Below are 27,991 nucleotides of genomic sequence, written 5' to 3'. Positions count from 1 at the left end.
TAGAAGATGTTATATTTAATGAAGAACTACACCTCCTTTAGGTAATAGTAGAAATAGTAGAGGAAATGATAAACTCACCATTCCAAGGCTTTCCTTTTTGTTTAACCTCAGCTCCCGTAACATCTGGTTCCGCTGCTCCATCATGAGTGTGCGCTCGTAAGTGTACGCCGAGATGTCATTGTCCGTCTATACAAACATTAGATGACAAAACGTGAGTAAAGTTAACCACAGCATCAATACATTCAACTCTTATTACAATTTGGGCCAATTGAGAAGAACTAACAAAATAACTCCTATTTAAGGACCAGATAAAAGTAATGCGTTTATAAAACAACCAAGTTTTACAATTTTTTTGTCATGTTCAAAAACTACATAACATTAAAACTGTATTTACGTAGATTTCAAAGAAATCAGCCCATTCAGATCAAATCTCTTTATTGTTGTAAGGCAATTAAATGCTGAGACGTCAAAAGTGCTACCATTCATATGAGTTTACACTCTGCTTTTTAGCGCTTCTGATTGGGTGTTTTCCTCAATTGTTATTATAATACATTTGAGGTTAGTGACACAGAACTAAACAACGCAGACGTACATGTTGGCAGGGTTAGTCTAGACAATGGCCCGGATGTTGTAATTGCTTCGCCCGAGCCGCTTTATTTAGACTATGATTCAGACATCATCCCTGCCACCCCGGAACCTTGCTCGCGTTTTATCGTTCTTACATCACGGATACCCCAGCAGGCCCATGTCCCATCTGAACGAATACCTTCACAGCTGAATTTTCTAGTATACAATAGCGAGCGATACGATGTGTCGCACTATTGCTGTTCGTGCGTGCGGCCGCTAACCTAAATTAATTCGTGCTCGCTGGTGCCCACGCGCTAAAAAAATACGATCCGCAATGGGTTAAATGCTTAGACGTCAAAAGTGCTACCATAAGTGTTGGTCAGATTCGTATTTCAATTTGGTTCAAAAAATAGCATTAAGCCTAGTTTGGGTTCCAAAAATATATTAGAATTTTTAATTGGTCTTTGCAATCACCTTATTAACAAAATTTTTAAGAGATTCCTGAATTTTTATCGATCATGGTCCCAAGAACCCAATATCAACATAATGCAAAATTGTATAATACTATGACCATATTCTTTTTAAATGGCATTCTAAACTACTCGTATTCTGAGATAAGTGATAGTCACTGATCATATTAAAATTTCTTGATTCATTTTTTATTTAAGTCTAAAGATGGAGTCCTGAAGTCAGAGATTGAAACTATTTTTTATAGGTACCTCTGAAATTTCTCGAATTTCTCCAATATTTTGTAATATTTTATTGAATAGCTCCAATGATTTCAGTAACAAATGAACTATTTTAGATCAGTGTAGAAAAATCCCAAATCTAAAGTGAGACTAAAGTAGAAGCCCTTAGCATTTTTAGTTAGCCCTTTAATCCACACCTGATATATGTATTGCAACTCTAGGTTTGAGATCAACCAATCTAAACTGTCATTTCGTGAACAACTGCCATGCCTGAGTACACTCGTTTCATATTATCAGCTGTTTTATTTTTGTTGTATCAGCCGTTATATTGTGATAATTGGTGTTCTATTTTGTTAGAAATACCAAAAAGATAGCTGTCCATTTGGTGGTGCTTGTAGACATTACTAATTGGACACTGCGTGCTTTGCATCATACACGAGTTTTGGAACGGTTATATTATATTTTACAAGGTTTCCTGATGTTTATTCGTAGATAGTTGTAATATGTTGTAATGGCAGGAACACCAATGGACAAAGAGGTTCTACTACAATTACTAGAAGTGCTTAATCTATTTTTTAAACTTTAAATAACGTCTTATGTCAAAAACTCCTACAAATGAGAAAAAATACTCGGCAATCTGGGGTGTCTTAGTATGTAACTAATACCTGCACTCAGGTGTCGCGAATCCAGAAATTCAGTGGTTAAAGGGTTAATGCAAATAATGATTTAATAAATTATGGCATTTTACAGTAGTTAATTAAAATTCCAATAATAATGACTATAACAGATCAAAAACAACAAACTTTCTATCACCTGTTTAAATATAGATAAATTATTATAATTATTATCCTTGACTTTAACAGATGATGAAAAACACATTTTTTATCTGCAGATTAAGCCCAAAGGGATTTTCTAAGACCAGTGGAGAATAGCCTGAAGGGATTTTCGGAATTGGAATAAGCCTAACATGTTAACCAGAGACCCTATAAATGTCTATGTAAAATTTACAATCAGTCCAATAGTTCTTATGTGACTGAGTAACACAAGGTGAGACACCATTATATTTTTATATAATAGTATAGATATACCAATAAATGCTCCTCAAACAAAAATCAAAATCAAAATATAGTTAAACTCTTTATGAATTTTCGTATTTATTCAGATAAAAACAGTATAAAAATGTTTACAAATGTATAACTGTTAAATTATAAAGAAATATTTACTCACATTGAAATATAAACAGATCTCAAATACTTTATTAGTATTATTTTTTATTTAGAGTAATCAATATTGGTCTGAAAGTTAAATTAATAAAAATATTGAAGGTTAAAATTTACATTTTTAGGATTATTTTAAGTTTTACTAATCTTCAAATCAGTCGAGAAGACCCTCTATGTGATTCTACATATAAGTAAATATTTTAATTTAAATCACATGTTTATTTTTAACCGATGTTTGGTTTTGTTTAAACTAAGATTTGAATATTTACATGTAGATTATTAGTATATGTATTATACTATGATGGAATATGTTTATTCTGGAAGCCCATCTTACAATTTATAATTCTAGGTAAAAGCTAAAGGGTGTGACTTGTAGTTCTTAAGATAAAGCCATTTTCCTGAGTCTCTGTAAATCTCTTTAAAATAGTGTAATTTTGTTGGAATTCTTTGACGTTCTCCAAAAGGTTAAATTGTTAAGTTATAGCTGTTTCGCTAGAGTATAAAATAAGCATAATATGTTCTCAGAAGGCTTTAAAACAAAATTAGCATTTTAACATATTCTGGGAGAGTACTTTCGGACCTCAGCTTGAGTGGGAGGTACGGAAAATTCCCAGATTCCCCGGTAGTGGTAACCCTCCTATTTGGTCATCCTAGACTATGCATATTGCTACTGACCATTAGTTATTTCCACTATGATGAGGCTACGGTTACATACTGTATGATTTATTTACATTGCAAAACATATTAATGAAATCAAATGTACCTATATTTATTTATAGAAAAAACTGTATGATATAAAACTAAAAACTCTAAGACGGGAAGAAAATGAAAGCCTTATTGCTGAGTCAAGTAATAAATCTAAAGCCATCTGGAATGTCATCAATAGTGAGAGAATTTTAAGAAAAGACAGTGCAGGGGCAAGATGGCAGATTGATGTTGGAGGAAAGGTAGAAGAAGACCCAGACAAATTGTGTGAACACTTTAATATCTTTTTTTCCAATATAGCCGAGCAAACTCTACTGCAAAACAATCAATCAAGAGCCATTGTTATGAGTGATACTTCTTTTCTTGGAACTTCACTTATGGAATGGAGACTCACTTCCTTCAGTGAAGTTTTTAACACTATAATGTCACTGAAGTCAACATCTTCTTCAGGTATCGATGACGTGAGCTCTAAGCTGCTAAAGTTTTGCATTGGTGAAGTATTTTTAACCCATTACAGATATAATCAACAAGTCTTTGTCTCAAGGGATTTTTCCTAGCAAACTCAAAATATCTAAAGTTTATCCCCTTCATAAGCAGGGAAGCAAAAAGGAGCTACAAAATTTCAGGCCGATATCCCTAATCCCAACTATTTCAAAAATCATAGAAAAAATAATTTTAACCAGAATTCAAAACCACCTTAAACTCAACAATCTCCTGCCTGATAGACAACATGGGTTTATCCCTGGAAGATCAACCACAAGTGCTTTTACCGATTTAATAGAACACATCATTGACAACTTGGAGGAAGGAAACACAGTTACAAGTGTTTTCCTTGATTTAAGTAAGGCGTTTGACTGTTTGGGCCATAGTTTAATTATCAACAAAATTAAATCTCTTGGTTTTGGAGGGACTACAGTCAAGTGGTTTGAGAGTTACTTAACGGGAAGAGAACAGGTCGTTGAAATAAAACAAAACCTGGATGGAACAGAGAGGACTGCAAGATCTGGGCCCTTGGCTGTTACAAGAGGTGTTCCCCAGGGTTCAGTGTTGGGCCCGGTTCTGTTTGTTCTTTTTACTGCAGACCTACCTAAGTATTTGGGTAATATAAGCTACCCAGTCATGTTTGCTGATGACACCGTTCTTGTAACGAGTGGCAATGCCATTGAAGACCTGGACATTCGTACCTTCATATCAGTCAGTATGGCACAACAATATTGCTCAAATAACGACCTAGTTTTTTAACGCTGCAAAGACAAAATATCTCGCTTCTGGACGATTAAAAGAATGCTTGACTGAGCCCCCAGATCTTCAGAGAGTTGACAACACAAAACACTTAGGCCTAACTCTGGATCAAGGCCTTTCCTGGAGCAATCACACCGACCAACTGTGTTCAAGGCTTAGCTCTACAATCTTTGCAATGAAGAGGATTAAATCCATTGGTACCTCTATCGCTTTGAAAGCCGCATATCACGCTCTGTTCGAATCACATGTTCGATATGGAATAACTCTGTGGGGAAGTTCATCTGCCGGCAACCTTCATCGTGTCCTGGTATTACAGAAGCGGGTTATGCGGATCATGGCAGGACTACAGCCACAAGAATCTTGTAGAGAGGCTTTTAAATCTTTTGAGATACTCACAGTAGTGTCCATATACATCATCGAGGTAATCACCCACGCCTCAAGAGAAAGATTACCAAAGGTTGGTGACGTCAACAGCTACACAACAAGACGGGCAAATGATATATCCCTTCCAGCGCATAGAACAACCCTTTACACCAAGAAACCTTCCTATAGCGGTGCAAGACTCTTTAACATGCTTCCAGAAAACTTCAAAACATGTGACTCTAAAACTCTGAAGAAAAGACTGCACAGCCTGTTGATAAACTCTACAATTTATAGTTTGAATGAGTTTTTTAATTCTGTTAATGCTATTATTTAAGACATGTATGTGTATGTATATGCATTCATATATTTTCTCCTCATATATATTTTATTTTACAGAAATGTTAGTTGATATCAAATTTTAAAGATATTTTCTCTTTGCATTTATAATAGTTTTTAAACTAGTTTACCTACTTCTTGATGACATCAATTTTTACTGCATGTGTTGACTCTGTAACCATTCTTGATGAATGTGTGAATAAAGATATTATTGAATTGAATTGAATTGAATTTATGGTAACAACTGACTATGGTTGTTTATGCCAACAGATGTTGCAATGGATCAGCAGTGTTGGGTACGGGGTATAGAAGGGAGATTCAGGTGTACTAGCCACTGTGTGGGCTGCTCTAGTTCACGTTTATTTTAACCCATAACAGCCTAGTGTAGCCATATGGACACATTGAGAACTTGAGTACTTGCACAAAGTGTTCATTATCCACTGTATTGTCAAGACTCATAAGGGTTAATTGAATAAATAGTTTTTGTGTGTTTTTTTGTTTAGCCCAGGCTATAACTCTGCAAAGGTTTTGTGTACTTAAACACATATATCAAAATTACACAAAATAATGATAGGTCATCATCATAAAAATAACAAACATCAAGTTGCTTAAGTATTTTACCTTAATACATATCCTAAGGGATACCCTGAGTTCAGGAATTAGTTACATAAGTTACATACATGTTATTACATAGTGATTTTATTCCAGCAGCTGGGTAGTAAACCTTGTAGTTTATTGTATTAATAAACCATTTTTATTAATCAATATTGAGTTTCTCTGTAAATTAAGATATTTAATTGCAAGCTCTTTATTTGAGTTTTTACATATTTGAGGTGGTCACATTTTGTTCAGTTAATCGGACTTGTATTGTAATATCAAATTATTAGGTATACAAAATCAAATATTTTGAGCAGATAAAAATTTGTGAGCAAATATTTATATTTAAATGTATGTGTTGATAACTGTCGGAGATATAATAAACACAATTAATTTAAATTGAACTATGAAACCAATTATATGTTGTTTATATATATATATATATATATATATATATATATATATATATATATATATATATATATTTAGCTATTCAAAATGACACATTTATTCAGAACTAATGAAATCCACCTAAATGGGAATGATTCATTCTTTACCAATATTCTGTATGTTCCCATTGAACACTTAATTGGTTTATGTTGTTGGAGTATCATATGGTGAAAATAATTTTATCAAATTAATGTGCTTGATCAAGGTAGTATTTGAACCCTAGATGTTTTTATTTTGATATTAATGGTCAATGGATATTGTGTCTGGATTTAAGCGTAACATCTTAATGGTCATCTGCTTTCCCAACCATTCCTTCTGCTATTTACAATTACTAGCCTGAGATAATAATAACTTTTCATTACCATTTCAACAACCTCCACCTCAGCATCAATACGTAGGTGATAGAGGAAAGTCTTGAGGTCTTTCTTCATTTGGATGGAGTTGTCCTCCATCTGAGCGACAGTGAAGATTCGCATCTTGCAGTTCTTCCAGGTGCGATGCTGCTTCAACAAGAACGGCAGCAGCATGAGCAGCCCACCGTCATGGACAATCCACCAGATGTCAATATTACCTTTCACCTGGAGCAAGTAGTACAATTATCATACATGTGTTTGATAAGCTATTTGTACAAAAATTTTATTTTTTTATCTAGCAAATGATTATATTTACTACTAGAGTATTGAAATGCCATAACTTAAATTTAAAAACCCTATACCAGAAAATGTGATAGCAAAATCAAGTTGTTATCAATCAAGAACGTATGTGCATTAAAACTACTAGTTGCCCTACTAAGTCAGTTTTCTGTAAATTTAGGATGGTAAACAATTCCATCTTGAATTGTCTTACATTTTTAGATGGCTGTGTGTCCGCCAAAAAATGGAGAGAAGTCCATCATTATTTTGACTCCAATGGATAATATAGTAGTTCTACATTAGGATGGTAACTTTAATAACTTTTTGAATAATCTTTATCAATTTTAAAAGTATTGTAGTGACAGATTTCTATTTCCATGGATGATGAATGTGATGAAAAAGGGAGAATAGCAAACAAGAGAGCAGAATTTGAAAAGTTATTACATTTGAAAATTAAGAAATAGCTGTTAAATGTTTAGGAAAAAAAAAACATTGAACTAATATATAAAAATTATATAAAAACTTTTTAAATTCAGGTTATCTAAACTTTTCAATTTAAAAAATCCAAACAATCTATCACCTTATCAGCAGATTCCGGGAAGAAGTTGATGCCCTTGGGCACAAGGAGAGCCATGCGGTTAGCGGAGATGACCCGAACTGTTTCCAGGAACACTCTCCAGGTTCTATCCTCCTCCGATTGTCTCCAGCCATATGGCCATCCCAGGATTACAGTGTTGGGTTTCATTCCTCCTAAGCCTGTTGTCTGCACACTGTCCACGACATAATAAGTGCAATTTTAACAAAGAAATGAATGAAACGGAGAAAACAAATTTGTTGATAATAAGGAATTAGAAATAAGATTCAGGATGAGTATAAGATGAGAAGGATAGGGTAAAGTTTACGAGGCAAAAAAGAAGATAAAATAGGGAAAAAATAAGATCTGAAAATTACAAAAGAGTATGCATGAAAAGGATACAATGTAAATTCAATGTATGCAGGACCTGTCTGAAAGAGATAGTAAGCAGAGTTTATAACAGGGAAACATCACTTAAAAGAAGCATGTAAATTATTTTCAGTTTAAAAAACATAATTACATTTTTTGTCTACTGTTCATTAAAATGCTCTTCTGTTCATTATACAAAATTTACTGTATTACCTGTAGTTAAAAAAAACAACAACGAAGGTTTATTCAAAAATTTGAAGATTGACAGAGATCTTTTTGATTTAACTCTAGTTTGATCTAAACATATTGATTTCATTGTTATAGTTTGTTATGTACACTGTAAATTTATAATACATAAATCATATACATTGAATTAATACGGTTTAATTTATTTGAAAAATATCTTCGATGTAGAACTCTATACGTTAAATGTTGGTTCAGCTAATTTGATATGGATAAATTTAAACATCAATTTTTAATCCTTAAGATGATTTTGTAAACTCTAAGTTGATTGTGTCATTTTGAAAGGGATAAATTAAATTTTAATTTGGAGTCTCAAATTGGTAAAGTCCATTTATTACTGTTTGGCCTTTCTAGAATGTTTCTAAGTATCAAGTTAGATTTAATCCAATTACACAAATTCATGTTATGTGTGATATTGGTGAAGATCAATTAATTTAAAAACTTAACATGAAACCTTGTTTCAAACCTCAAATATTATTGAATTGTTAGAACATTTTTTATTGTCAGTCAGTGACATCATGCAGCTTTATACTATACCCAAATATACAACTCAAAGGGATGGTTCAAAAGGATTATGTCGGGATTGATCGAATGTCATTATTTCCATAGTAAGTGGGAGGAAATTTTCCTAATTCATTAATTGAATCTTGAGCAGTTTCTGAGAAGTAATCTGTAACTTACAGGTGGCTAATGCCTTCGGCGATGTCCTGGGACACCAGGACGTCAGTGAAGCCCTTAACTCTCTCTTCTTCCATGGTTTTGCGCAGACTCTGCTTAGCAGCCAAGGCTTCGCTTGAGCAACGCGTAAACTCTCCAGGGATCACAGAAACGCACACAGTCAACCCCTTACCTAGACACAAATCACACATTGTAAATCTTAAAAAAACTCCAAAATGAAGATTAAATAAAAATAAGTTGTTTGTATAGTAATAATATCCCACAGTTTTTATATGTTTTCAAGCAGAGGCTCATTGAAGAGGGAACTTTTCATCCTGTGGTTGGTAGAACTGCTGGTTAAGTTCCAAGCTATCTGGTATTCTTTATCTTACCGCTGCTGAAAGTTCCATGTAATTTTTTATATTTCTTTAGTCATTTATTTATCAGAATTTTGGTTGTTTTGATTTATTTTCAGATGACTGACAAGATGTCTGAGATTCAAATAGAAAGCATCAAGTCTCATCATCTGTCAAAGCTTTTCTTCAAGAAGCTTCAACGTTCTTGGACATGTTTTCTCTTATTTATTTTTGGGAATAAGGCACAAGGCATGATGGTCTCGGGTGCTGTGCTCAAACAAACAAGAAGAATACTGCGGACAATCTCATGTGAAATTCTAAGAGGTGATAGCTCTAATAGATTTTCGACTATTGTGCACTATTTTCATCAACACAATCAACATTATTCTCTGATCTACGGTTAAGTATAGCACCCACTGGGATGATATTTATGCACTTTTTTTATTGCATCCTCTTCATAAGCTTTTCTCAGTATAACAAGTGTCTCAGATGGTGATTTCTAAAGCAAACCAGAGAATATTATATTGTTATGATGTTTTAAGGACAAAATTTCAAATCCCAATGAAAAAAACTTGTCATCTCATCAGAAAATATGCAATTTATGGAAAAATTCCAGATGGCTTTGTGCTTTGGCAGTACTACTAACTGCAAATAGAGAAAATTCCCCCATCAAACCTCTGCTCAAACACAGGTAACTAAGAGCCATAACTAATTTTACCCCTATTAATGTTATATTTACCATCAGGGATGGCTATAAGCCTGCACATGGTACCATTTAGGGAGAAACTCCAAATAATAATAAAATATGCAATGTAAAAACAGGTTTCACTTTAACAACATCAACAGGAGCAATAGGAACCTGGTTATAGTTTTCAAGTTATTTACCCTCAACCCCTCCTAAATTATATCTTCCTTCCTTTTCTTTTGTTTTTTCATATAATGTGCAAAGTAAATATGAATAGGCAATTCATTGCAATGAAACAAAGAAATCAGCCACTGCAATGGCTTATTTAGGAGTTTTATATAAAAAACAATTACATCATTATTAACACCAGTGATAGTAGCAGTTCAATCGCATCTGATAGCATTTGCTTTGGAAATGTTAAATGACAAAATTTTAGTAATAACATCTTTAAACACTTGCTATTCATTCAAATACTTTGTCTGAACTGACTAACAGAGCCAGGATGACAAGTTTTCTGTATGTGATCAACATACCAGCTTTTAGCTGAGAGGTGAAAGTGAAGAGCTTTTTGTACTTGGGAACCAAGTCCGAAGTGAGTTTGGCAAGAATCAAAATTTGGGGTCTCCAGTTCTTGGTATGGGGTGGACCCTCCTCTAGACGCAGCAGACTGTAGCGTGCCGCACTCAGCGCTAACCCTCGGATACCGTCTCCCCACTCCTTCTCGGCTCTGAGAACAATAATGTCATAAATACAAAATAAAATGAAGACCACATAAATTACAATCAACATCAGAGTTAACATTTGTAGATGTGGAGATAGGGAACAGAGGATTAATAAAATAAGAAAGATGGCAGCATACATGCCAAAGTCAAAATTAACAAAAAAGTTATGAATAAAAGACTTGTGTTTTCCATGATTAACCTTAATTTTAGGATTATAGAATGAAAAAGAGAAAAAGAGCCATATAAAAGGTTTCAAAACACTGTGTTTCAGTTTTGTAACAAGCAATTATAGCAAAAATCTGTTAATCTTTCCAAATGACCATTATCAATAATGTACTATTGGAAAGAAAATTAGTCTTGCTGTGATAAAAATTCTAAATTTGTTTGCTGTTGGATGAAGTCTTAAAGTTATTGATTTTGCATCTCAATGGTTTTTCTAATTATAAATACAATGAAATAGTTGAAGTTATTAAGTAAATCTAATGTTGCTCTAAAAAAAAGGAACAATATATCTGAGAGAACACAATTATTTCCATACAATTATTACCTTTTTACACTATTTAAGAGTATCTGGAATAATGAGAAAACAACATATATTATAAAGAAAATACCAGATGATTTTAACTTAATGTAACTTTTGATGCATTATACTTCTTTATGTTCTTGTTAATGAATAGCATTTGACTATGACACTCATAGCTTATGGTGAATCCAGCTGTAACATAAGAGTACATTATTGTCTGCATACAATACATCAGTGCTGATTGTCTTAATGTACTAAAGGAAGTTAGTTGACAATATAGACAACACTAATCCAACATCAACAACTGTTGAAAGGGTGAGTTCTACCAAGTTCAACCGTTAATTCCTCCAGGTAATTTCTGAACTTCCTTATTTTTGCCTTCCCCCAGTGAGAAAATTAGACAATTAAAAATGTCAATGCTACAAGGTAAAATATATATGTGACATATAAATCATGAGGTAAAAAATACATGAAAACTCAGCATTTAAAACTTTTTTATGTTTGGATCCAAGAAGTAATCCATTAAATATCCAACAAGAATTTTTCAGACCTCTATATATTAAAATTTATAACACATACAAAAATAATACAATTCGTTGACCATCAGAAAACTGGATCATCTATGTGAGACTCAGGAATTAATATAATTGAGATGCTTACCCACGATATTCTATGTACTTGTAGATAACACCTGCCATCCCCATAGCTAGAAGAGCGTAGTACCAACTGGTCATAAACATTACTGCGATGCAAAGAGACAGCCCCAGGAAAGAGAGTGACCTAAAAAGAAAAAAAAACACTATGAGCTGCTTCAGTTTATACAATTATTGTAAATGTAATAACATGTAAAAACTTGACTATGACATTTTAATAGGTTTAAGAATTAGTAATTTCCAGTGTAGGCCTACCTCTAAGAAATTAATACCAGTTCAACTTGGAAGTTTTTTTTCATATAATATTATTGCACTGTAAAAATGTTTCCAATTCTCAATTTATTCATCATAATATGATTATTCTATTGATTATTTGCATTAATAAATGTTCCTTTTGAATTTTTGAATAGTTTTTTAATAACTCATGTACAAAAAAATATGAATAAAATTATATCTTATCATATTTGTATTGCCACATACAGACTGAGTTCAATCCATTTTGATATTTGAATATACTTTCTATTACACATGTTTTAGACTTTGTAAAGAGTTGACAGAGGATTGTAAACATAAGGTCCAAAGCATGTAAATACTTTTCTGCCCACTTCTTATCTGAAACAGTCAAAGCATGTCTTGTGTTCTGTAGAACGAATCATATATATAGAGAAAAATGTACTCTTCCCTTAAATAGCATGGCTACACCTAGAATCTTGAAGCCCTTACAAGTTTAAGTTGTAAGGTGTGAATAATATTAGTATATTTTCAATGTCCATTTATTTATTTGTATTTTTAAAACGTTTTATTACAACTGCTAGCCAATTACTACAAAAGCATTAAAATTAATAATACAGTATTATATTTTACCATCCAAGTAATTTGTAATGTTCATAACAACAGTGCTGTACAAATATAATGTACTAGCAGAATACCCGTGCTTCGCTACGGGAAAATTATTGATGAATCTTACTGCAGGATTTCAGGAGTTCTATGCAAATTAATTAAATGAGTTTTCATATTATTAACTCGCCGTTTTTCTCATTACTTTTGCTTCAATGTTTTCAACTCCTCCTTTTTAAATTTTCTTGTACTGATTTTACCTACCAGATGGTACGGGTATATTTCGGCAGCGGCTTGGACCTCACAATGAGTGGCAAATGTGTGATGGAGAGACATGTCAGCAACACTTCTATAAATGTTGCCACACCGCATCAATGTGAGATTTTCAAACCTTTGCCAGTTGTTACAAACGTATTCTACAATGCTTGCTCGTATTTGAGGCGCATGGGAGACGTTGCCGTACATGTGGTATGATAGGGAATAAAAGAAGCAAGCCCCATCAGTACCCACAGGCACAATGCGATGAGGTAACATCACCCCATCTACTTCAATGTGTTCCAACATAAAAGTCCGATTCGACAGTTAAAAAATAGAAAGCGTGGAAAATAGATTAAATGCGAAATGAAAAACAAAGTACCTAGTTCTCTTTGAAAAAATGAAAAAGTTACAGAGAAGGGGAAACTTAAAGGAAGGAAAACCTGAAGTAAAATAAATAAGAAAAGCCTAACAAAAATATAGGAAAGAAACTCAAAAGTAGGGATAGTATAAAAAATAGGTAGGAAGACAAAAAACAAAATTATATATAACGAACCCAAATGATATTCTTAAAACAAATTAAAACACGACTGTGTTAGGAAAACTCTAATCAACGGATGATGAAATAAAACCAACAACCTGAAATGATATGCGAAGAAAAAATTGTTCCAAACTAAACCAGAGAAATAATAGTCAGCAGAGAGTATAGAACTGTAGAGCAGCGATAGGACTGAACCACGAGACCTTTATGAAAACCAGGTTTATTAAGGGGACCTGTCAGTGAAAAAACAAATTTAAAACAAAAAATTTTTTTTTACTTATTTTAATTCAGTAGCTCTTCCTGAATACATTGATACCAAAACATGTTATTCTGTGCACTTATTCACATTAAAAATTAGTTTTATTACTAAGAGTACACGAAGCCGAAAATGACATATGTTGGCCACTTCATATAGTATACAGTGTTATGGATGAAATCTACATAAAGCATTTTTTGGATCATTGCAATCAGCTGTTTTTATTTCAGCTACAATCCAGTTAGCAAACATAACCTCAAAATTGTAAGTCAAATTGTTGTTTTGAATAAAATTTACTGTTTATTGTCTTAGTGTTTTTGAGAGATGGCTAGACTAAAAAAGTTGGAAAAAAGGCGTAATATTTCAAAAACTAAAACAAATAGTAGTGTTGTAAATAATAGTGTAAATAGTAGTGTTGTAAATAATAGTGTAAATAGTTGTTCTTCTTCAAATAATGTAAGTAGCTCTACTAGCAGTGAATCTTTTCATAGCAATAGGCCTATGCCTGTCAATGAAGGTAGGCCTAGTATACCAAGTTCTTCAGCAAAGAAGCTCAAGAATATAAAACTATGTGCAGAAGAGCCTGAGTATTATGGACATAATTTCAAGGATGGTAATGTTTTAGTAAATATTTCGGTACTTTGGGATTATACCGACCACACTAGTATGAAGAACACAAAAATAGAAATTTATAGAAACAAACATGATAGAACGAAAAAACAACTCTTCAATTACAAAATTACAAACTTACAAGCATTTCCAGGTATTGTGATCGCTGTTATCTTATCTTTCTCGAGAATCCTGATTACGGCAGGCCGCGCGGCATCACGTGATTTGCACGGTACATAATTGCCTTTCCATTACAATTCAATTTATATTTCTGATTAGCCCCTCTAGAATTTGATATTTTACTGATAGGTACTATCTCGAGGGATGTTTTTCTTTCGTCGACATCAGCGCGGGGCAGCACCGAAGGTGCTGTCAATGCCCGCGCTGATGGCCGGAGGCACTCGCATTTTGGGTGGCGGAATGTGATCAAGAATAAAAACAAGTTTTTAGTGTTTTTTTAATAAAGAGTTTAGTTTGGTAAATGATTGTTTTTGTTGAATTTTTGTGTTTGGAGAAATGTAGAGGTAAAACACGGAAGTACAACAAAGCGATGCACCAGCTGAACGGGCGGCGAGACTGCAATCACGTTATCTACTAGACGCTCGACTTTGACCTCTGTCTGAGGATGAGGAGGGGTTTGCGATAAGACAATTCCTGTTTTATATTGACGAAATATTGTTCTACGCTAATCTAGTAATCAGTAGAAACGAAATGTGAAATAACGATTCATGTCTGGGTGTGGTCGGTATAATCCCAAAGTACCAATATTTCAATACTAAACAAACAACTGTCAAAATTTGCGGTTTGTAATCAGTGTTTCTCTGAACTTTCATTAGAACTGTTTGAATATCCAGAAAAACGGAAAGGAATAGTGTCTAGATTATCACTCATATGCAATAACTGTGATGCTAATGTAGATTTTATGACTTCTGAAAAAACTGAAAGTGGTTGTTTTGAAAACAACATTAGGTTAGTGTATGCGATGAGAAGTATCGACAAAGGACGTTCAGCGGCACAGACATTTTGTTCGGTAATGAACTTACCCCAACCCCCCTTGAGATTTGATAGTTACAATAAAGAACTGAGTAAATGTATTTCTGAAGTAGCTAAAGAAAGCATGCAAATTGCAAAAAGAGAAGCTGTAAATGAAAATGACGATAACAGTGATCTTAGCGTAATATTCGACGGAACCTGGCAGAAGAGAGGTCACTCATCATTGAATGGTGTGGTCACCGTGACAAGTGTAGATACGAGTAAGGTACTTGATGTTGAGTGTATGTCTAAGTATTGCAATATTTGTAAGGGTAAGCAAGTTCTTAGCCATAAAGGATGTCTTGCTAATTATAGAGGAACCAGTGGAGGGATGGAAATAAATGGTGTTGTCAAAATATATGAGCGCTCTGACAAAGGTAATATTCCTACACGTTATGTGAATTACTTAGGCGACGGAGACAGTAAAGCCTTTGAGGTTGTAAACAATAGTAAACCGTATGGACCTGATATTACAATACAGAAACTTGAATGTATTGGACATATCCAGAAACGTATGGGTGGTAGGCTCCGAAGACTGAAGGAAAAGTACAAGGGTGTAACATTACCCGATGGCAAGCCTCTTTCAGGAAAAGGAAGGTTGACTGATAATATAATAACAGAGCTACAAACTTATTATGGAACAGCCATTAGACAGAACTGTGATGATGTAGATAAGATGAAACAAGCAGTATGGGCTACTTTTTTTCATAAGTTGTCTACTGCAGACAAACCTCAGCACGGCCTATGCCCAGCAGGCACAACTTCGTGGTGTAAGTATAATCGAAGTAAAGAATTGAATGTTGAACCACCATTACCAAAGAACAATATACCATCTACAATCATGGAAGTAATCAAGCCCATCTATCAAGACTTAGCTAATCCTACCTTGCTAAAAAAATGTGTCCATGGAAAAACACAAAATCAGAATGAATCATTCAATAATATGATTTGGACGCGAGTTTCAAAAAATAATTTTGTTGGATTAGAAACATTGAAAAATGGAGTGTATGATGCTGTTATATGTTATAATGAGGGAGTTTTAGGAAAGGCAAAAGTTATGGAAAAGGTATGTGGAAAATCTGGTGCAAACTGTATTGTGGGACTAAAACGTCAAGATTTGAAACGGGTCTACGAAGCTGAACAGGCTATGAAAGAAATTGAAAAAAGGGCTCGTGCGGCAAGACTAAATGTAAAAAGAAGACTTCAAGACAATGAACAAGTATCCGATGATCCAGACTATGGATATGGTGCTCATTAGTGGATATAAGTGCGATTATTGTGAGTTATAATCAATAATTTTTTTTATTTTTGAATTTCCGAAAGTTGTGTATTTTATTACTTAGGTACCAATATTTCCTAAAGTATTTATTGGTTTTTTATGAAACTTTCACAAGTTATTTATAGTATTATTAGCAACAATAATAAGCTTTTTCTAGAAGATTTGAATAAATATGAAGTTTTTATAAGAGTTTTCAACTTAATTGTATTGATTTATTTATTTGATATAAAATACATGACATTAAAAAAAACCCATGCTACCAAAACTATTTATATTCCTTATTATTATTTTTAAAGAACTATACGACATCAGGTTAAAATTTCATGAGGTTTTATGCATTAGTTGCTGAGAAAAGTGTACCACAATATGTGTAATTTAACATGGGCGAGATAGGCACTGACAGGTCCCCTTAAGCATTTATAGTATTTATAGATTATAGAAAGGTAAATTTCAATAGTAAACTGTGTAAAGGTCGTGAATGAGAGCATTGTTATTGGACGGTTTTTTTAAGCAAATAGTAATAACTATGACTTATTTCTTAGTACTTTATATATTATCGAATGAATCTAATTTATTCCAATAGAATGTCAATTTCATAATGCAATGAGCCCAGACAAATTTATTTTCAGAGGGTATAAAGTAGTATTTTAACAGAGCGTATCGGGCGAACATGTTTATTTTGCCACACTTATCGATATTTTACAACATAATTAAAATCCAAGAACCCTGATGAGCTTACTTTCAGAGGGCAAAAAGTACAACATTCAAATAGAGCGTAATCAACTAACGTTTTATTTGGCAGCATTCAGTGATCTACGTCAACATAAATAGCATTCTTATTAACATATTTTCTAAAATTTCCCATGGATTCCTATTTATTCTAGTAGATTTTAAAGTTGCATGGTAAAAAATAGCCACACCAATATTATCCAACTAACGTTTATTTAGCTACTTTTAGCGATGTTTTACAACACTAATATTGCCTTTCCTAAGTATTTCTTTAACTTTTACTGTATAGTATACTGTTTATTTTAGTAGGTTTTACAGTTCCAAACTCGAGAAATAACTATAAAAGTACTTTGGAAGTGCTCAAAGTGGCTAAATTGAGTCCAAAAATTCATTTGCAAACTATCCACGTTTAAACCACTTAAAATACGAATTTTTGAAAACCCAGCCTTATTGCACATCTACATCATAAGTACGACCACCATGCCAAATTTCAGGATTCTGGGTCTTGTCGTTGTTGAGATAGAGCGATGAGTGAGTGAGTGAATGAGTGAGTGAGTGAGTGAGTGAGTGGATCAGTCAGTGGTATTTGGATTTTATAGGTATCTATAGATTTATTTGAATAAATTGGAAACTAAAGGTAAGATAATAGATAAGATAAAAGATAAATATACAGATTTAAATAAAAAGCATGCAAATATATAACAATGATATAATTAACTATCAAGATACTGAATTAACAATTAGTGAATTTAACATACAATAAAAATTTATTTTAATAAGTTATACTAATATATATGCTGTTCACACATATACATGTGGAAATAAATATACCATGCAGAAATGTATATAACAAAATACATACAAGAATAATTAAAAATACATCAGCTAACATTTTTTGAACCACAACTAAAATAGTTAAATCATGGAAATGATCTATTCAAAAATATAAATTCCTGCTAAATGATTTATTGGACAAGCTAAATATATCTGTATCGTAAGAATACAGATTGAACAGACTAGAGATTATGTTTAAAGAAGATTAATATCCCAGATTTGTATGAGAGAAGTATGTTTGGAACAAGTGACAGCTACGGGGAGTTCGGACGAGGGGTGGTGATATTCAGTTGCTTGAGTAAACATTTAGCTAAGCTAAACGATTCACTCAACTAAACTATGGAGATAATATAAGATAAACAAATAACTTTACGCTGCTTGACAAGCGAGTCAATACGGAATAAGTCCAGTAATTCAGAATGAGGGATAAATGTGGTATAGTGACCAAATTCTTCATCTTAAAAGTTTCTTTTAGACATTTTATATTAACTTAGAAAAATAATTTACATGTGTATACCAAATGATTGCTCCAAATTCTAGTTTAGACCATACTAATGAAATAAGAATAGTTTAAGTGAGGCTGAACTGCAAAAAAATAAATTTTGACTTTGGAGGCTGAACTGTTGGACTTTATACTGTTATATTAAGCCCAACACAAGGTATGCTGATTTGCAAGTGGATAAAATAATTCTGTTAAAGAGAATTTTGTGTCAAATAAAATGGCAAGGTCTTTGAATTTGAATTTTCTGTTTAAATGTTGATTAGTCAGTTTATTAGTATAACTTATAACATTGTAATCTGTTTTTCTACTCAATATTTAAACTCTCTAACTAATGCTAATATTAAAAGTTTCTATGGATCAGACCACATTCTAACTGGAATCATTCACAGAGCAAAACATAAGTGTATTTCTGAACAAACACGGATTATTAAAGAAACTCATGTTACAAAGAACTATCACATGAAAATACTATCCTGTTTTATTAAAAAGATACTGATCCATCTAAAATTTGTCTTACCAATGGTAGTACTTGAAGCGGGGCCGCCAGTTGGGAGTGCGTAACAAGGTCTGGAGAGCGCAGGCCAAGTTGACGAAGCCATAACACATAAGGAAGAACATGGAGAGCAATGGTGCGAGATAGTCCACATTCCCCAAGAGAATGCCACACTGGCAGATCATTACTGTAAGGATCAGGGCTCGTGTTGGCTCTCCACGGCTTGACGAAACTGCGAATGGAGCCAGCAAAGGTATGGTTCCATCCTTTGCTATAGCCTGTCACAACAAAATACAAATGGAAGAGAAGAGGGAAAACAAATGTTATTGGCGCATTTCACAATTCTCAATTTTGACTTGTATAATACGAGGGGCAAAATAAATAAAGAGGCAAAATAGTCTAAGGAAATAATTATGTATTTTTGCAAAATATATAACTTTTTCTTCTTTTCTAAGCAATCGCGACAACATTGATTCACTAGTCCCAATTATTAACCAAATTTTGAAGTTTCTTTTATAAAGATGTCCTTTATATTGAGTTTGAGCCAATTGCCTAAACATTTTTAACATCTTTGTCTCGAACTTCTTTCCGTATATCAACTGAAAAAGGTCAGTTGAACAAAAAAAGTAAAGTCAGATCATGTATATTCAATGCTACTTGGAGAATCATACTTTTCTGAAATTCAATAAACTTTACTCTGATTGCTTTTTAATAAGTATATTTGAGTTTCCAGTGAGGGAGTTGAACTTCAACGGTCAGCCAAAAAGGTGTTTATCAACCACTAAGCTAAAACAATTTTGAAAGCTCAGTGGCGTAGCTTCCTTGGGTGGCACCCGGTGCGGAAGTTGGTGGTGTCACCCCATCGAAATTAAAAAGCAATAAATTTTATATGATAAAGGTCATGGCTCATTTATTATTTATAATATTGAAGAAATAACAAAACAATAATAACTAAGACAGAAAAGGCATTGTTATACAATTAAAATGTCTTCTTTCTAACTTTGACATCTGGAAACTCAACAATAACTTCATCGAAATTTATATTTTGTATTGCCTCGTGTTCGATGGCTAATACACCAAGATTGCTAAGCCGCAATTGGGTCATTGTTGCCTGCATATAGTTTTTTACTAATTTTAATTTATTGAAACTCCTCTCACATGAAGCTAAGGACACACAAACTGTCATAAACAATTTCAGTGCAATCATAAAATTTGGAAGAGATTCTGAAAATCCCATTCTACAATAAACTTTAAAAAATCTAGACACCCAATTTTCTATCACTATAGAATAATACACGTTTAACAATTGACACCAATCAAACCCAACACACTTCACGAAACAAATGAGAAATGTTGTAACTGAAACGTCAAAGATTGTGAGTATGGGACGGGGAATCTCCCATGACAGCGTCAGGCTCTTTTGCGGGAATCCCCGAATTATACTTAAAGCTGAACTAGTGCTGGTGTGGGAGGAATTCCGGAAAATACATTTTTGTGCTAGCAATTTATTTTTTGTTTGTTTGTACATTGTTCTTAAAGTTGAGAGACCGGGTGGGTGTCACCCCAAAAAAGGTGACACCTGGTGCAGCCCGCCCCCGCCGCCCCCCCTTTGCTACGCCACTGGATGAGCTCTATTTACTAAAAGAAATACAACTTAGTGTAGGACCATGTTTAATGCTGTTAGTGTTTAGCTGTACTTTACAGCTTATATAACTTAATGTAGCCTTCTATGTTCAGGAACATTTTCATGGGTCTGCAGCGTGCAGCTAGTGTTCCTTTAGTCATTACAGTTCTCCATTAAGTTACAAGATGTATCTGAATTCAGAAGACAAGCAGCAGAAACTAAAAAAAAAACCTTTTGATGGTGAATGTTACAAGTATTCACAGTTGTGAATTTCCCCACTTTGAACAACCATCTTGAACAACCGTAATAAATGCACTGGGCATTTCTTTGTGTATACTGAATATCTAGTGTGTAATGTTTACACTAGTAATTATACCACCGCAGTCTTCTTTGTGCTTGGTCCAAAAAAAGAACTTATTTTAGGACCCTTTTTCCACTTGGTATTTTAGACATTGTGGAGACCTGATTTAAACCACCCACAACCAAACCTCAATTCACAATATAAAATATAAACCATTAAGATACACTCACACTATTGAGTTTTTACAGTAATCTGACTCAAATGATAAGGACATATCTGGTCACTAGACAGTAGAGTCAGCTTCACCGTTAACATAATTTTTCAATCACAAGACTACATCGAAGAATGTACAAACTGTGCAAATTGTGAAGAAACATATTACTTTATTATTCAGTCTTTTAAGAATGAAACATTCACACAAATTGTATGATTTTTTTAAAACAGAATGTTAATTAAATAGTACTTTTCCTGAATACCTTCTTAGCCTTACATTGCTAAGGAGTTTGAGATAAGGATGTACCTGCAGCAGTCGAGGAGCTCCAGTTAGACTCTGGAGACCAGCCCCGAGGGTGGAGAGGAAGGAACCGATCAGTATGACCCACTCGTTGGGCCAGGCGATATTGGCTACCACCAGTCTTCCGCCTATACTCTGGCCAAATCTGGGCATCAGAAAAAAAATCAAGAATATCAAGCATAAAGAATATTATTGCCATTGATCTTTTACAAAAATAGGCATTGTCAATAAATTAAAAACTAAAAAATATAACTACTAAGTAGTTTGATTGTTAAAAATTAAATAACTGAAAACATTAATATAACTAAAAATGATAATAATAAAGAAAGAAACATTTAATTGGAATTTGAATAAAACTAATAAAGACAGATATTGCTTACTAGATAGTCTTTTATTGAGTAATAAAGATGATTAATTAACCAATTAAGGATATTTTGTTTGCATTTATTGAAAAAATGTAATGTGAGCAGTATCAGGAAGTTACAAAAAAACTTGAATTTTGAAAGAAGTCCATAGTTTTTTTATGTGGTGTTGCGGAATATCTAGCTTGGTTTTATGTGTCCGGTGTTGTGTGAGGGTATATCCTGGCCTTATAAAATATAAGTGTATATTAGTGTTTGTTTTGTTTAGTAAAATATGAAATATGTAGAGATTAATTACTGTAAGAATCCTGGTCTGTACAGGGCCCGATTAAGGTTTTTGGCGCCCGTAGGCTATCTTGTACTTCGCGCCCCCCCCCCCCCAACGGTTTCCGGCCGGCTTCCCTCTGTCAATTTTCAATAATAAAAAGTGTTCTGCTGTATAGCGGCCATATTATATTTTTGTAATAAAATTTCAACTTACTTAAATTTAAAGACCATTACAGAGAGAGACCATTTAGAGTATTAAACTTTAGGAAAAGAACAACATTCAGCAACTAACTATAAACTTTAATTATTGTTCAAAGGTCTAATGATACATGTATGTATAAACTGCTATGTAATATGTTCAAATTCAACGGTTAAAAGAACTATGCTGTTTGCTGTCATTTCCTAAAAACACACAAACAAACGAACAAAAACAGCAAAATTATAGAAAGTGCAAACTTGCAAAGGGAAAGGATGCTTACTGCTGAGCATTTATTTGTATCTTTAAAATGGAATATGGTCTATTGTTGTAGACTTGTAGGTAACATTCTTTAAAGAGAATCAAGGGTTCTTATTTACCACTGGTTTTGTAGGACATACAAAAATGTGTCCTAGCTACAGCCAAACCTTACATGAGTTTTTAATTCTTATACATTTTTTGTAGATTACTATCATTAAATAGTCACAAAATTCAAAGTTCAGCACTTTGTAATGTTACTTTCAAAAAATCTGTAGGCTTATTTTTTTCAAAATAAATTAAAATGCATACTGTAATTTTAAGGCTGTTAAAATTATGTGAATTTTATCTCTTACTTCAGTATAAATGCTGCCATAATAATGGAGATTTTATTGTTGTCCATTTTAATAAGAAAGCTTAGTAGCTACGTATAGCCTGTTTAATTAGCGTTTTAACTGTAAATCACTGAAAAGGATTTATAATAAATCAATGAACATGGTCAAATTGGTCATCAACTTTCTCTGGTTTATTCAAGTACATTATGTTACATAGAAATGACATTAGACTTTGGTATACAACTTGGTGACTTGAACATTTAATCACAATAACAAACAATGAGCTAGAACTATAAAATTATTAGGCCTACTGTTAACAAAAGAACTTTTTATTTTATCATGACGATATATTCCCTGATTAAACAAAGTCTTTCTTCCGTGCTTTTGATGAGGCAAACGCATCGATCAAGTCATCAAACGGAACGAGCTGTATATAGTCACTTTCTATAAATAAGAGAGCGAGTGCCTGGAGTTTTTCTTGCCGTAGAGTCGACCTCAAATAATTCTTGACTCGAGTAAGAGCAGAAAAGGATCTTTCTCCGCTGCAATTAGACACCGCCATGCTCAAGAAGATCCGCAATGCCACTTCCACGTTCGGAAAAAGAGATTCAAGTTTTAGGGTTTTTTACATGTTTCAATAGCCTGTAGGCTTTAGTCCCGGTCGGTTTGACTTTCTTCTTTTCCTCCATTCTGTCTGACAGTACATTTTCCTCTTCATAGAATGTATTATCATCTTTTAAAAATTTTTGAAGATACAAACACTCATCTGGAAATGAATCATCTAGGTCTGTTGAATATTCATGCATTAGCTTTGTTGCCTTTTCCTTCAAGATTGAACTCTCAATTTTATTCAAATTCCATAAAAAGTTGAAGGAGTCTCGTAGTGTGACATAAATTGATTTTCTCCTTGTTAGTTGCCCTAGGAGTGTATCAATTGCTTTGTAGTAACAATTTATCAGGAATGATTTCCGCCCATCAAACTCAGTGTGCCCCTCTTTGCTTTCTCCAAAAGGGATTTTTGGTTTCTTTTTCCTTGTATTGTCTTGTTTGTACTCTTGAGAATTGCACATAAGCTTTGCCTCACTTTCAAAGTTAGAAAATTGTTCCTCATTTCTTAATGAACTTAGAAAAGACTCTAGGAGCTCGTACGAAAGTGCTGTCTGATCTAAGTCTCCATCTTCAGATTGAAGTCGTACACTGATGTCATGAAACTTCATGAGTACTTTATTCCAAAAACAAATCATCATGGTCATTTCCAAAGACTGGAGCTTCTCTATCAGTTGTTTGGCTTCAAGTCGTACGTCTTTTTTATTTTCTTCGTTTGAAGTGAGTGATGTCTTGTAACGCTGCGATTATTTGTTTATATGACTTGTGCATGGCTTTACTGGCATCTGCTCTTGCACTCCAGCGAGTTTTCGAAAGAGTCTTGACTGTCAAACATTCTTTGTCATATTGCGACAAGAGAATTTCCCATCTGTGTGTAGATGAATGGAAAAAGTTGTACATTTGCTGTGCCAAGGCAAAATATTCAACAGAACTACTACTACTTTCTGCAGCGGTCGAACCTACTAGCTGTAACGAATGAGCTGCGCAAGGAACGTAGTGAGCAAGAGGATTTTGCTCTTTGATTCGATTTTGAAGCCCCTTGTAACACCCAGACATGTTACTTGCATTGTCGTAACTCTGACCTCTACAGTCACTGATATTTAAGTTCAAACTTTCAAGAGTATTTATCACAGCCTTCTCCATATCTTCCCCTTTATGGCCACAATTTGGGATGAACGTTATGAACCGCTCATTAGGTGACCCGTCAGGTGCTACAAAACGAATGACAAAAGTCAATTGATCCACATTGGAAACATCTGGAGTAGAGTCGACAATAATCGAAAAATACTTAGAATTCTTGATATCTGACGCGATTTTGGATTTAACATTGTCAGCTAACAGAGTAATAAACTCGTTAACGATCGTGGAAGATAAGTATGAGGGCACTCCTTTACCTTTATTTCCGAAACGAGCAACATGGTCAGCCATGAAAGGATCAAACTTGCACAAAAGCTCGATACAGCCAAGGAAATTACCATTACTGGTTGACCCCAAAATTTCATTTTCACCATAAAACGGAAGCCCTCGAGAAGTTAAATACTTAACTACTTCAACAACTCTTGACAATACATCTCTCCAATACTTCACTTCTACTTGATGCTGCTCAAGTAGTTTTGCATCAATTCTCTGAGGTGCATTCATCCGGGTCAAATATTTGTTCACACATTCTCTGTGCTCTAGACTATTATCATGTTCTTGAATTTTGTGTGAATTTTTCCAATCATTAAAGCCGCATGTAGCTAAGGCAGTCGTCCCCCCATAGAGCTTACAAGGAGCACAGTATACATAGCCAGTTGATTTGGAATAAACTAAATGAGTTCTTTTTACAATCTCTCCATTTACAAGTTTTTTGAAAAAACAAGCTTTGTTCAAATAACGGTTTTGGTCAGAATACTGCCGCTTTGATTGGGAAAAATCCCCACTGTCATTTTGATTAATGCTGTGCACTGCAAAGTATTCACGCAATGCCTCATTTACCAGCCATAAAGCGGGATCATCAAGATTTTTTGAATCGGTTACCTCTTTATTTGCTGGTACACACAATCTTGCAACTGATGTCCCAAATCTGCTATTTGCTCGGTTGATGGTGGTGAAGGGACGTGTACAGGTGCAATTTCCGTTGTGGTGTCTGAGACATCGGTAGCAGTGGCACTGGCAGGCTGCTGAATCACTTCCACTTCCACTATAACACCGCTGTCCTCACTCACAACGTTTCGTTCAGTTCCCGTGACGACCGGCAATGTCTCAGCAGAACAACTGGGAGTTTCGGGTTTATTGAAAAAATCGTCTAGTCTATGAATTTTATTTAGAAGAGCACTTTCCCGTTCGTTACGCTCCCGGGCCCGTTTACGGTATTCGGAACCACTTGGTTTTTTACTCATAATGTAGCCTACATATGTAAAACAAGCAAACCACTGCTTCTTCTAATATTTCAGTATCAAACACTCTACTCGACTTACGAATAAATGTCAGTGTTTATAATAACGAGCAATGACACCAATTAATCACAACGAAAGTCCAAATAATTCATAGGCCATAGGCCTAAAACAAACAGTGCAGACGAGGAGACGACTGACTGCAGCTGCAGCTACACTCTGTCTCTATCTGTCAGAGAGCGTCAGTGTTGCAAACGGCGAAGGGCGGCGGCCGGCGGCGCCCCTCGCGCGAAGCAAAATTTCCCTTTTAGTTTCCCTACCGTTACGATAATTACTATGCGTTGTCACTAATCGCTATTAATTAATTTCTTTTTCTACTTAATAGTTATTTTTAAGTAAATGGAGTAAATCTAAGGTCTAGGTGGATGTGTAAATAATGTACAAAAATGTATAGTGAAGTTTTAGACCATACCATTTTATTTACTACATATAAAAAGCACTTCATCTTGAACTCCGAAGCGCCCCCCTAAAATCGTCACCGGTCTCGCGCCCTAGGCTGCAGCCTACTTAGCCTACTGGTTAATCGGGCCCTGGGTCTGTATAAAAAGTGGTTTTCAATATTGCTGAGGATTGACACACAATTTGTTCTAATAGCTTTCTTTTGAAACAGCAGGACTTGTATAACTATTGTGAAATGACCCATAAGACGAGACTGTATGCAACATGACACTGAATAGACCGAAATAGGCAGTTCTAAGAAATTAGGATAAAACATATTAAATTAAAGGTTCACTGGAGACATGTTTTACATACATTATTGATATGATACTTCCAACTTAATGTCACATCAAAAAATAAACCAAGCAGTCTTTATCCATTCATGCTTGATATCATGAGATAAACTATGTAGTATTTAAATGTCTTTTTCACTTTTCATACAAGTTTATTTGAGAAAATTCATTTGAGTGCATTCGATTGAGCTATGAGAAAGTAGATTTCGTTTTAATACAAACACACACAAGAAATTATACAAATACAAGATAGTGACGTTAAAATACTATCCTTCAACATAGTCACCGTATAAATTTAGGCACTTATAGCGGTGAACTAATTTTGAAATTCCAGTGTTACAAAATCCTGCCATCTGAGGCTGAGTTGTCACACACCCTCCCCCAGTTCCATGTCATCATCAAAGCGCTGCGTTGCAAGCCAGGTCTTCATTGCTGGAAACAGGTGGTGGTTACTCGGTGCAAGTCCGGACTGTAAGACAGGTGTGAAAACACCTCCCACTTAAAAGCATCTAGGACTTTTCAAGTCTGATTTGCCATGTGTGTTTGGTACCCATCTTGCACATAATTGCGTCACACATTTCAAATGCTGTTATAAAACAACAAGGATTGACAGTAACCTCTCACTAGCACAGCTGGGTAACCACTGAACAGAGAAATGCCCTGACATCAAAATGGCTGCTATAGTCCAGCCCATAACAGCTACAGAGCGAACGTAATCTACTTTCTGGATAGCCCTTGTATTTCCATTGTGGTATACAAATCAGCTATACTTTTGTTACTATTATATAAAGTTGTCATTGGCATATATTACAGATTGTACCACAATGCAACTACATGAGCAATTCATCACCACATTGAAGACAAAAGGTCTAAGACTGTCTTGAGGGATTCGAAATGACACTTGCCATGTATACATGTTGTTTGCGACTAACCTTTCACTGAAGCTGTCCCAAACCTCTGTCTACCTCTTATGCAATGGCAACTTCCATTTCTTGAAGTGTAATGTATTCAAATAATGCAAACTTTTATTGTTAATCCATTTATTCAGAAAAGTTTCTTTCACTTAATAATTATCAATACAGTTCAATTAAATTAATTCAATAACCCTGCTTTTAGACCTATAAAATTACCCCAATAAGATAGAAACAACCTTGAACCTTTTTAATCTAAAAAAACAAATTTATATTAATTGCAAATGTTTTTATTATTGAGAAATAGTTGAAAGTACTCACTTGTCCCTAAGTAGTAAGTTGTCAACAGTTCCAGCAAACAGGATCACAGCTGATAAGTAAACAGTGGAAGTGGTGAGAATTGCACAGATTGTTCCGATAGGGATTGACTTTTGAGCATCTGCCAGATCTCCTGACCTGTTGGAGCCAGCCATGATACCTGGACGTTGAGAACATTTTTAG

General features: G+C 34.2%; 1 protein-coding gene across 1 annotated transcript; it reads right to left on the bottom strand.

The window, feature by feature from the left end:
* Positions 1-27,991, bottom strand: LOC124354672 (solute carrier family 12 member 4). The gene is made up of 9 exons (XM_046805302.1): positions 27,812-27,991; positions 21,396-21,534; positions 18,975-19,228; positions 11,591-11,710; positions 10,219-10,412; positions 8,669-8,837; positions 7,382-7,571; positions 6,532-6,747; positions 1-186 (listed from the first exon to the last, which is right to left on the bottom strand). Exons 1-9 carry the CDS (start codon positions 27,961-27,963, stop codon positions 16-18), a joined length of 1,605 nt encoding a protein of 534 aa, XP_046661258.1. The 5' UTR covers positions 27,964-27,991; the 3' UTR covers positions 1-15.

Source organism: Homalodisca vitripennis, chromosome 2 (assembly GCF_021130785.1).
Source record: "Homalodisca vitripennis isolate AUS2020 chromosome 2, UT_GWSS_2.1, whole genome shotgun sequence".
Lineage (NCBI taxonomy): Eukaryota > Metazoa > Arthropoda > Insecta > Hemiptera > Cicadellidae > Homalodisca > Homalodisca vitripennis.
The sequence above is the reverse complement of the archived record's forward strand: the minus strand, read 5'-3'. Positions and strand labels throughout refer to the sequence as shown.

Coding starts and splice junctions, on each gene's coding strand:
- LOC124354672 (XM_046805302.1), bottom strand. CDS start 27,963: ATGGCTGGCTCCAACAGGTCAGGAGATCTGGCAGATGCTCAAAAGTCA. Junction 7,572..8,668: donor GCCGAAGGCATTAGCCACCT/GTAAGTTACAGA, acceptor TGTCGTGGACAG/TGTGCAGACAACAGGCTTAG. Junction 6,748..7,381: donor TCCCGGAATCTGCTGATAAG/GTGATAGATTGT, acceptor TACTTGCTCCAG/GTGAAAGGTAATATTGACAT.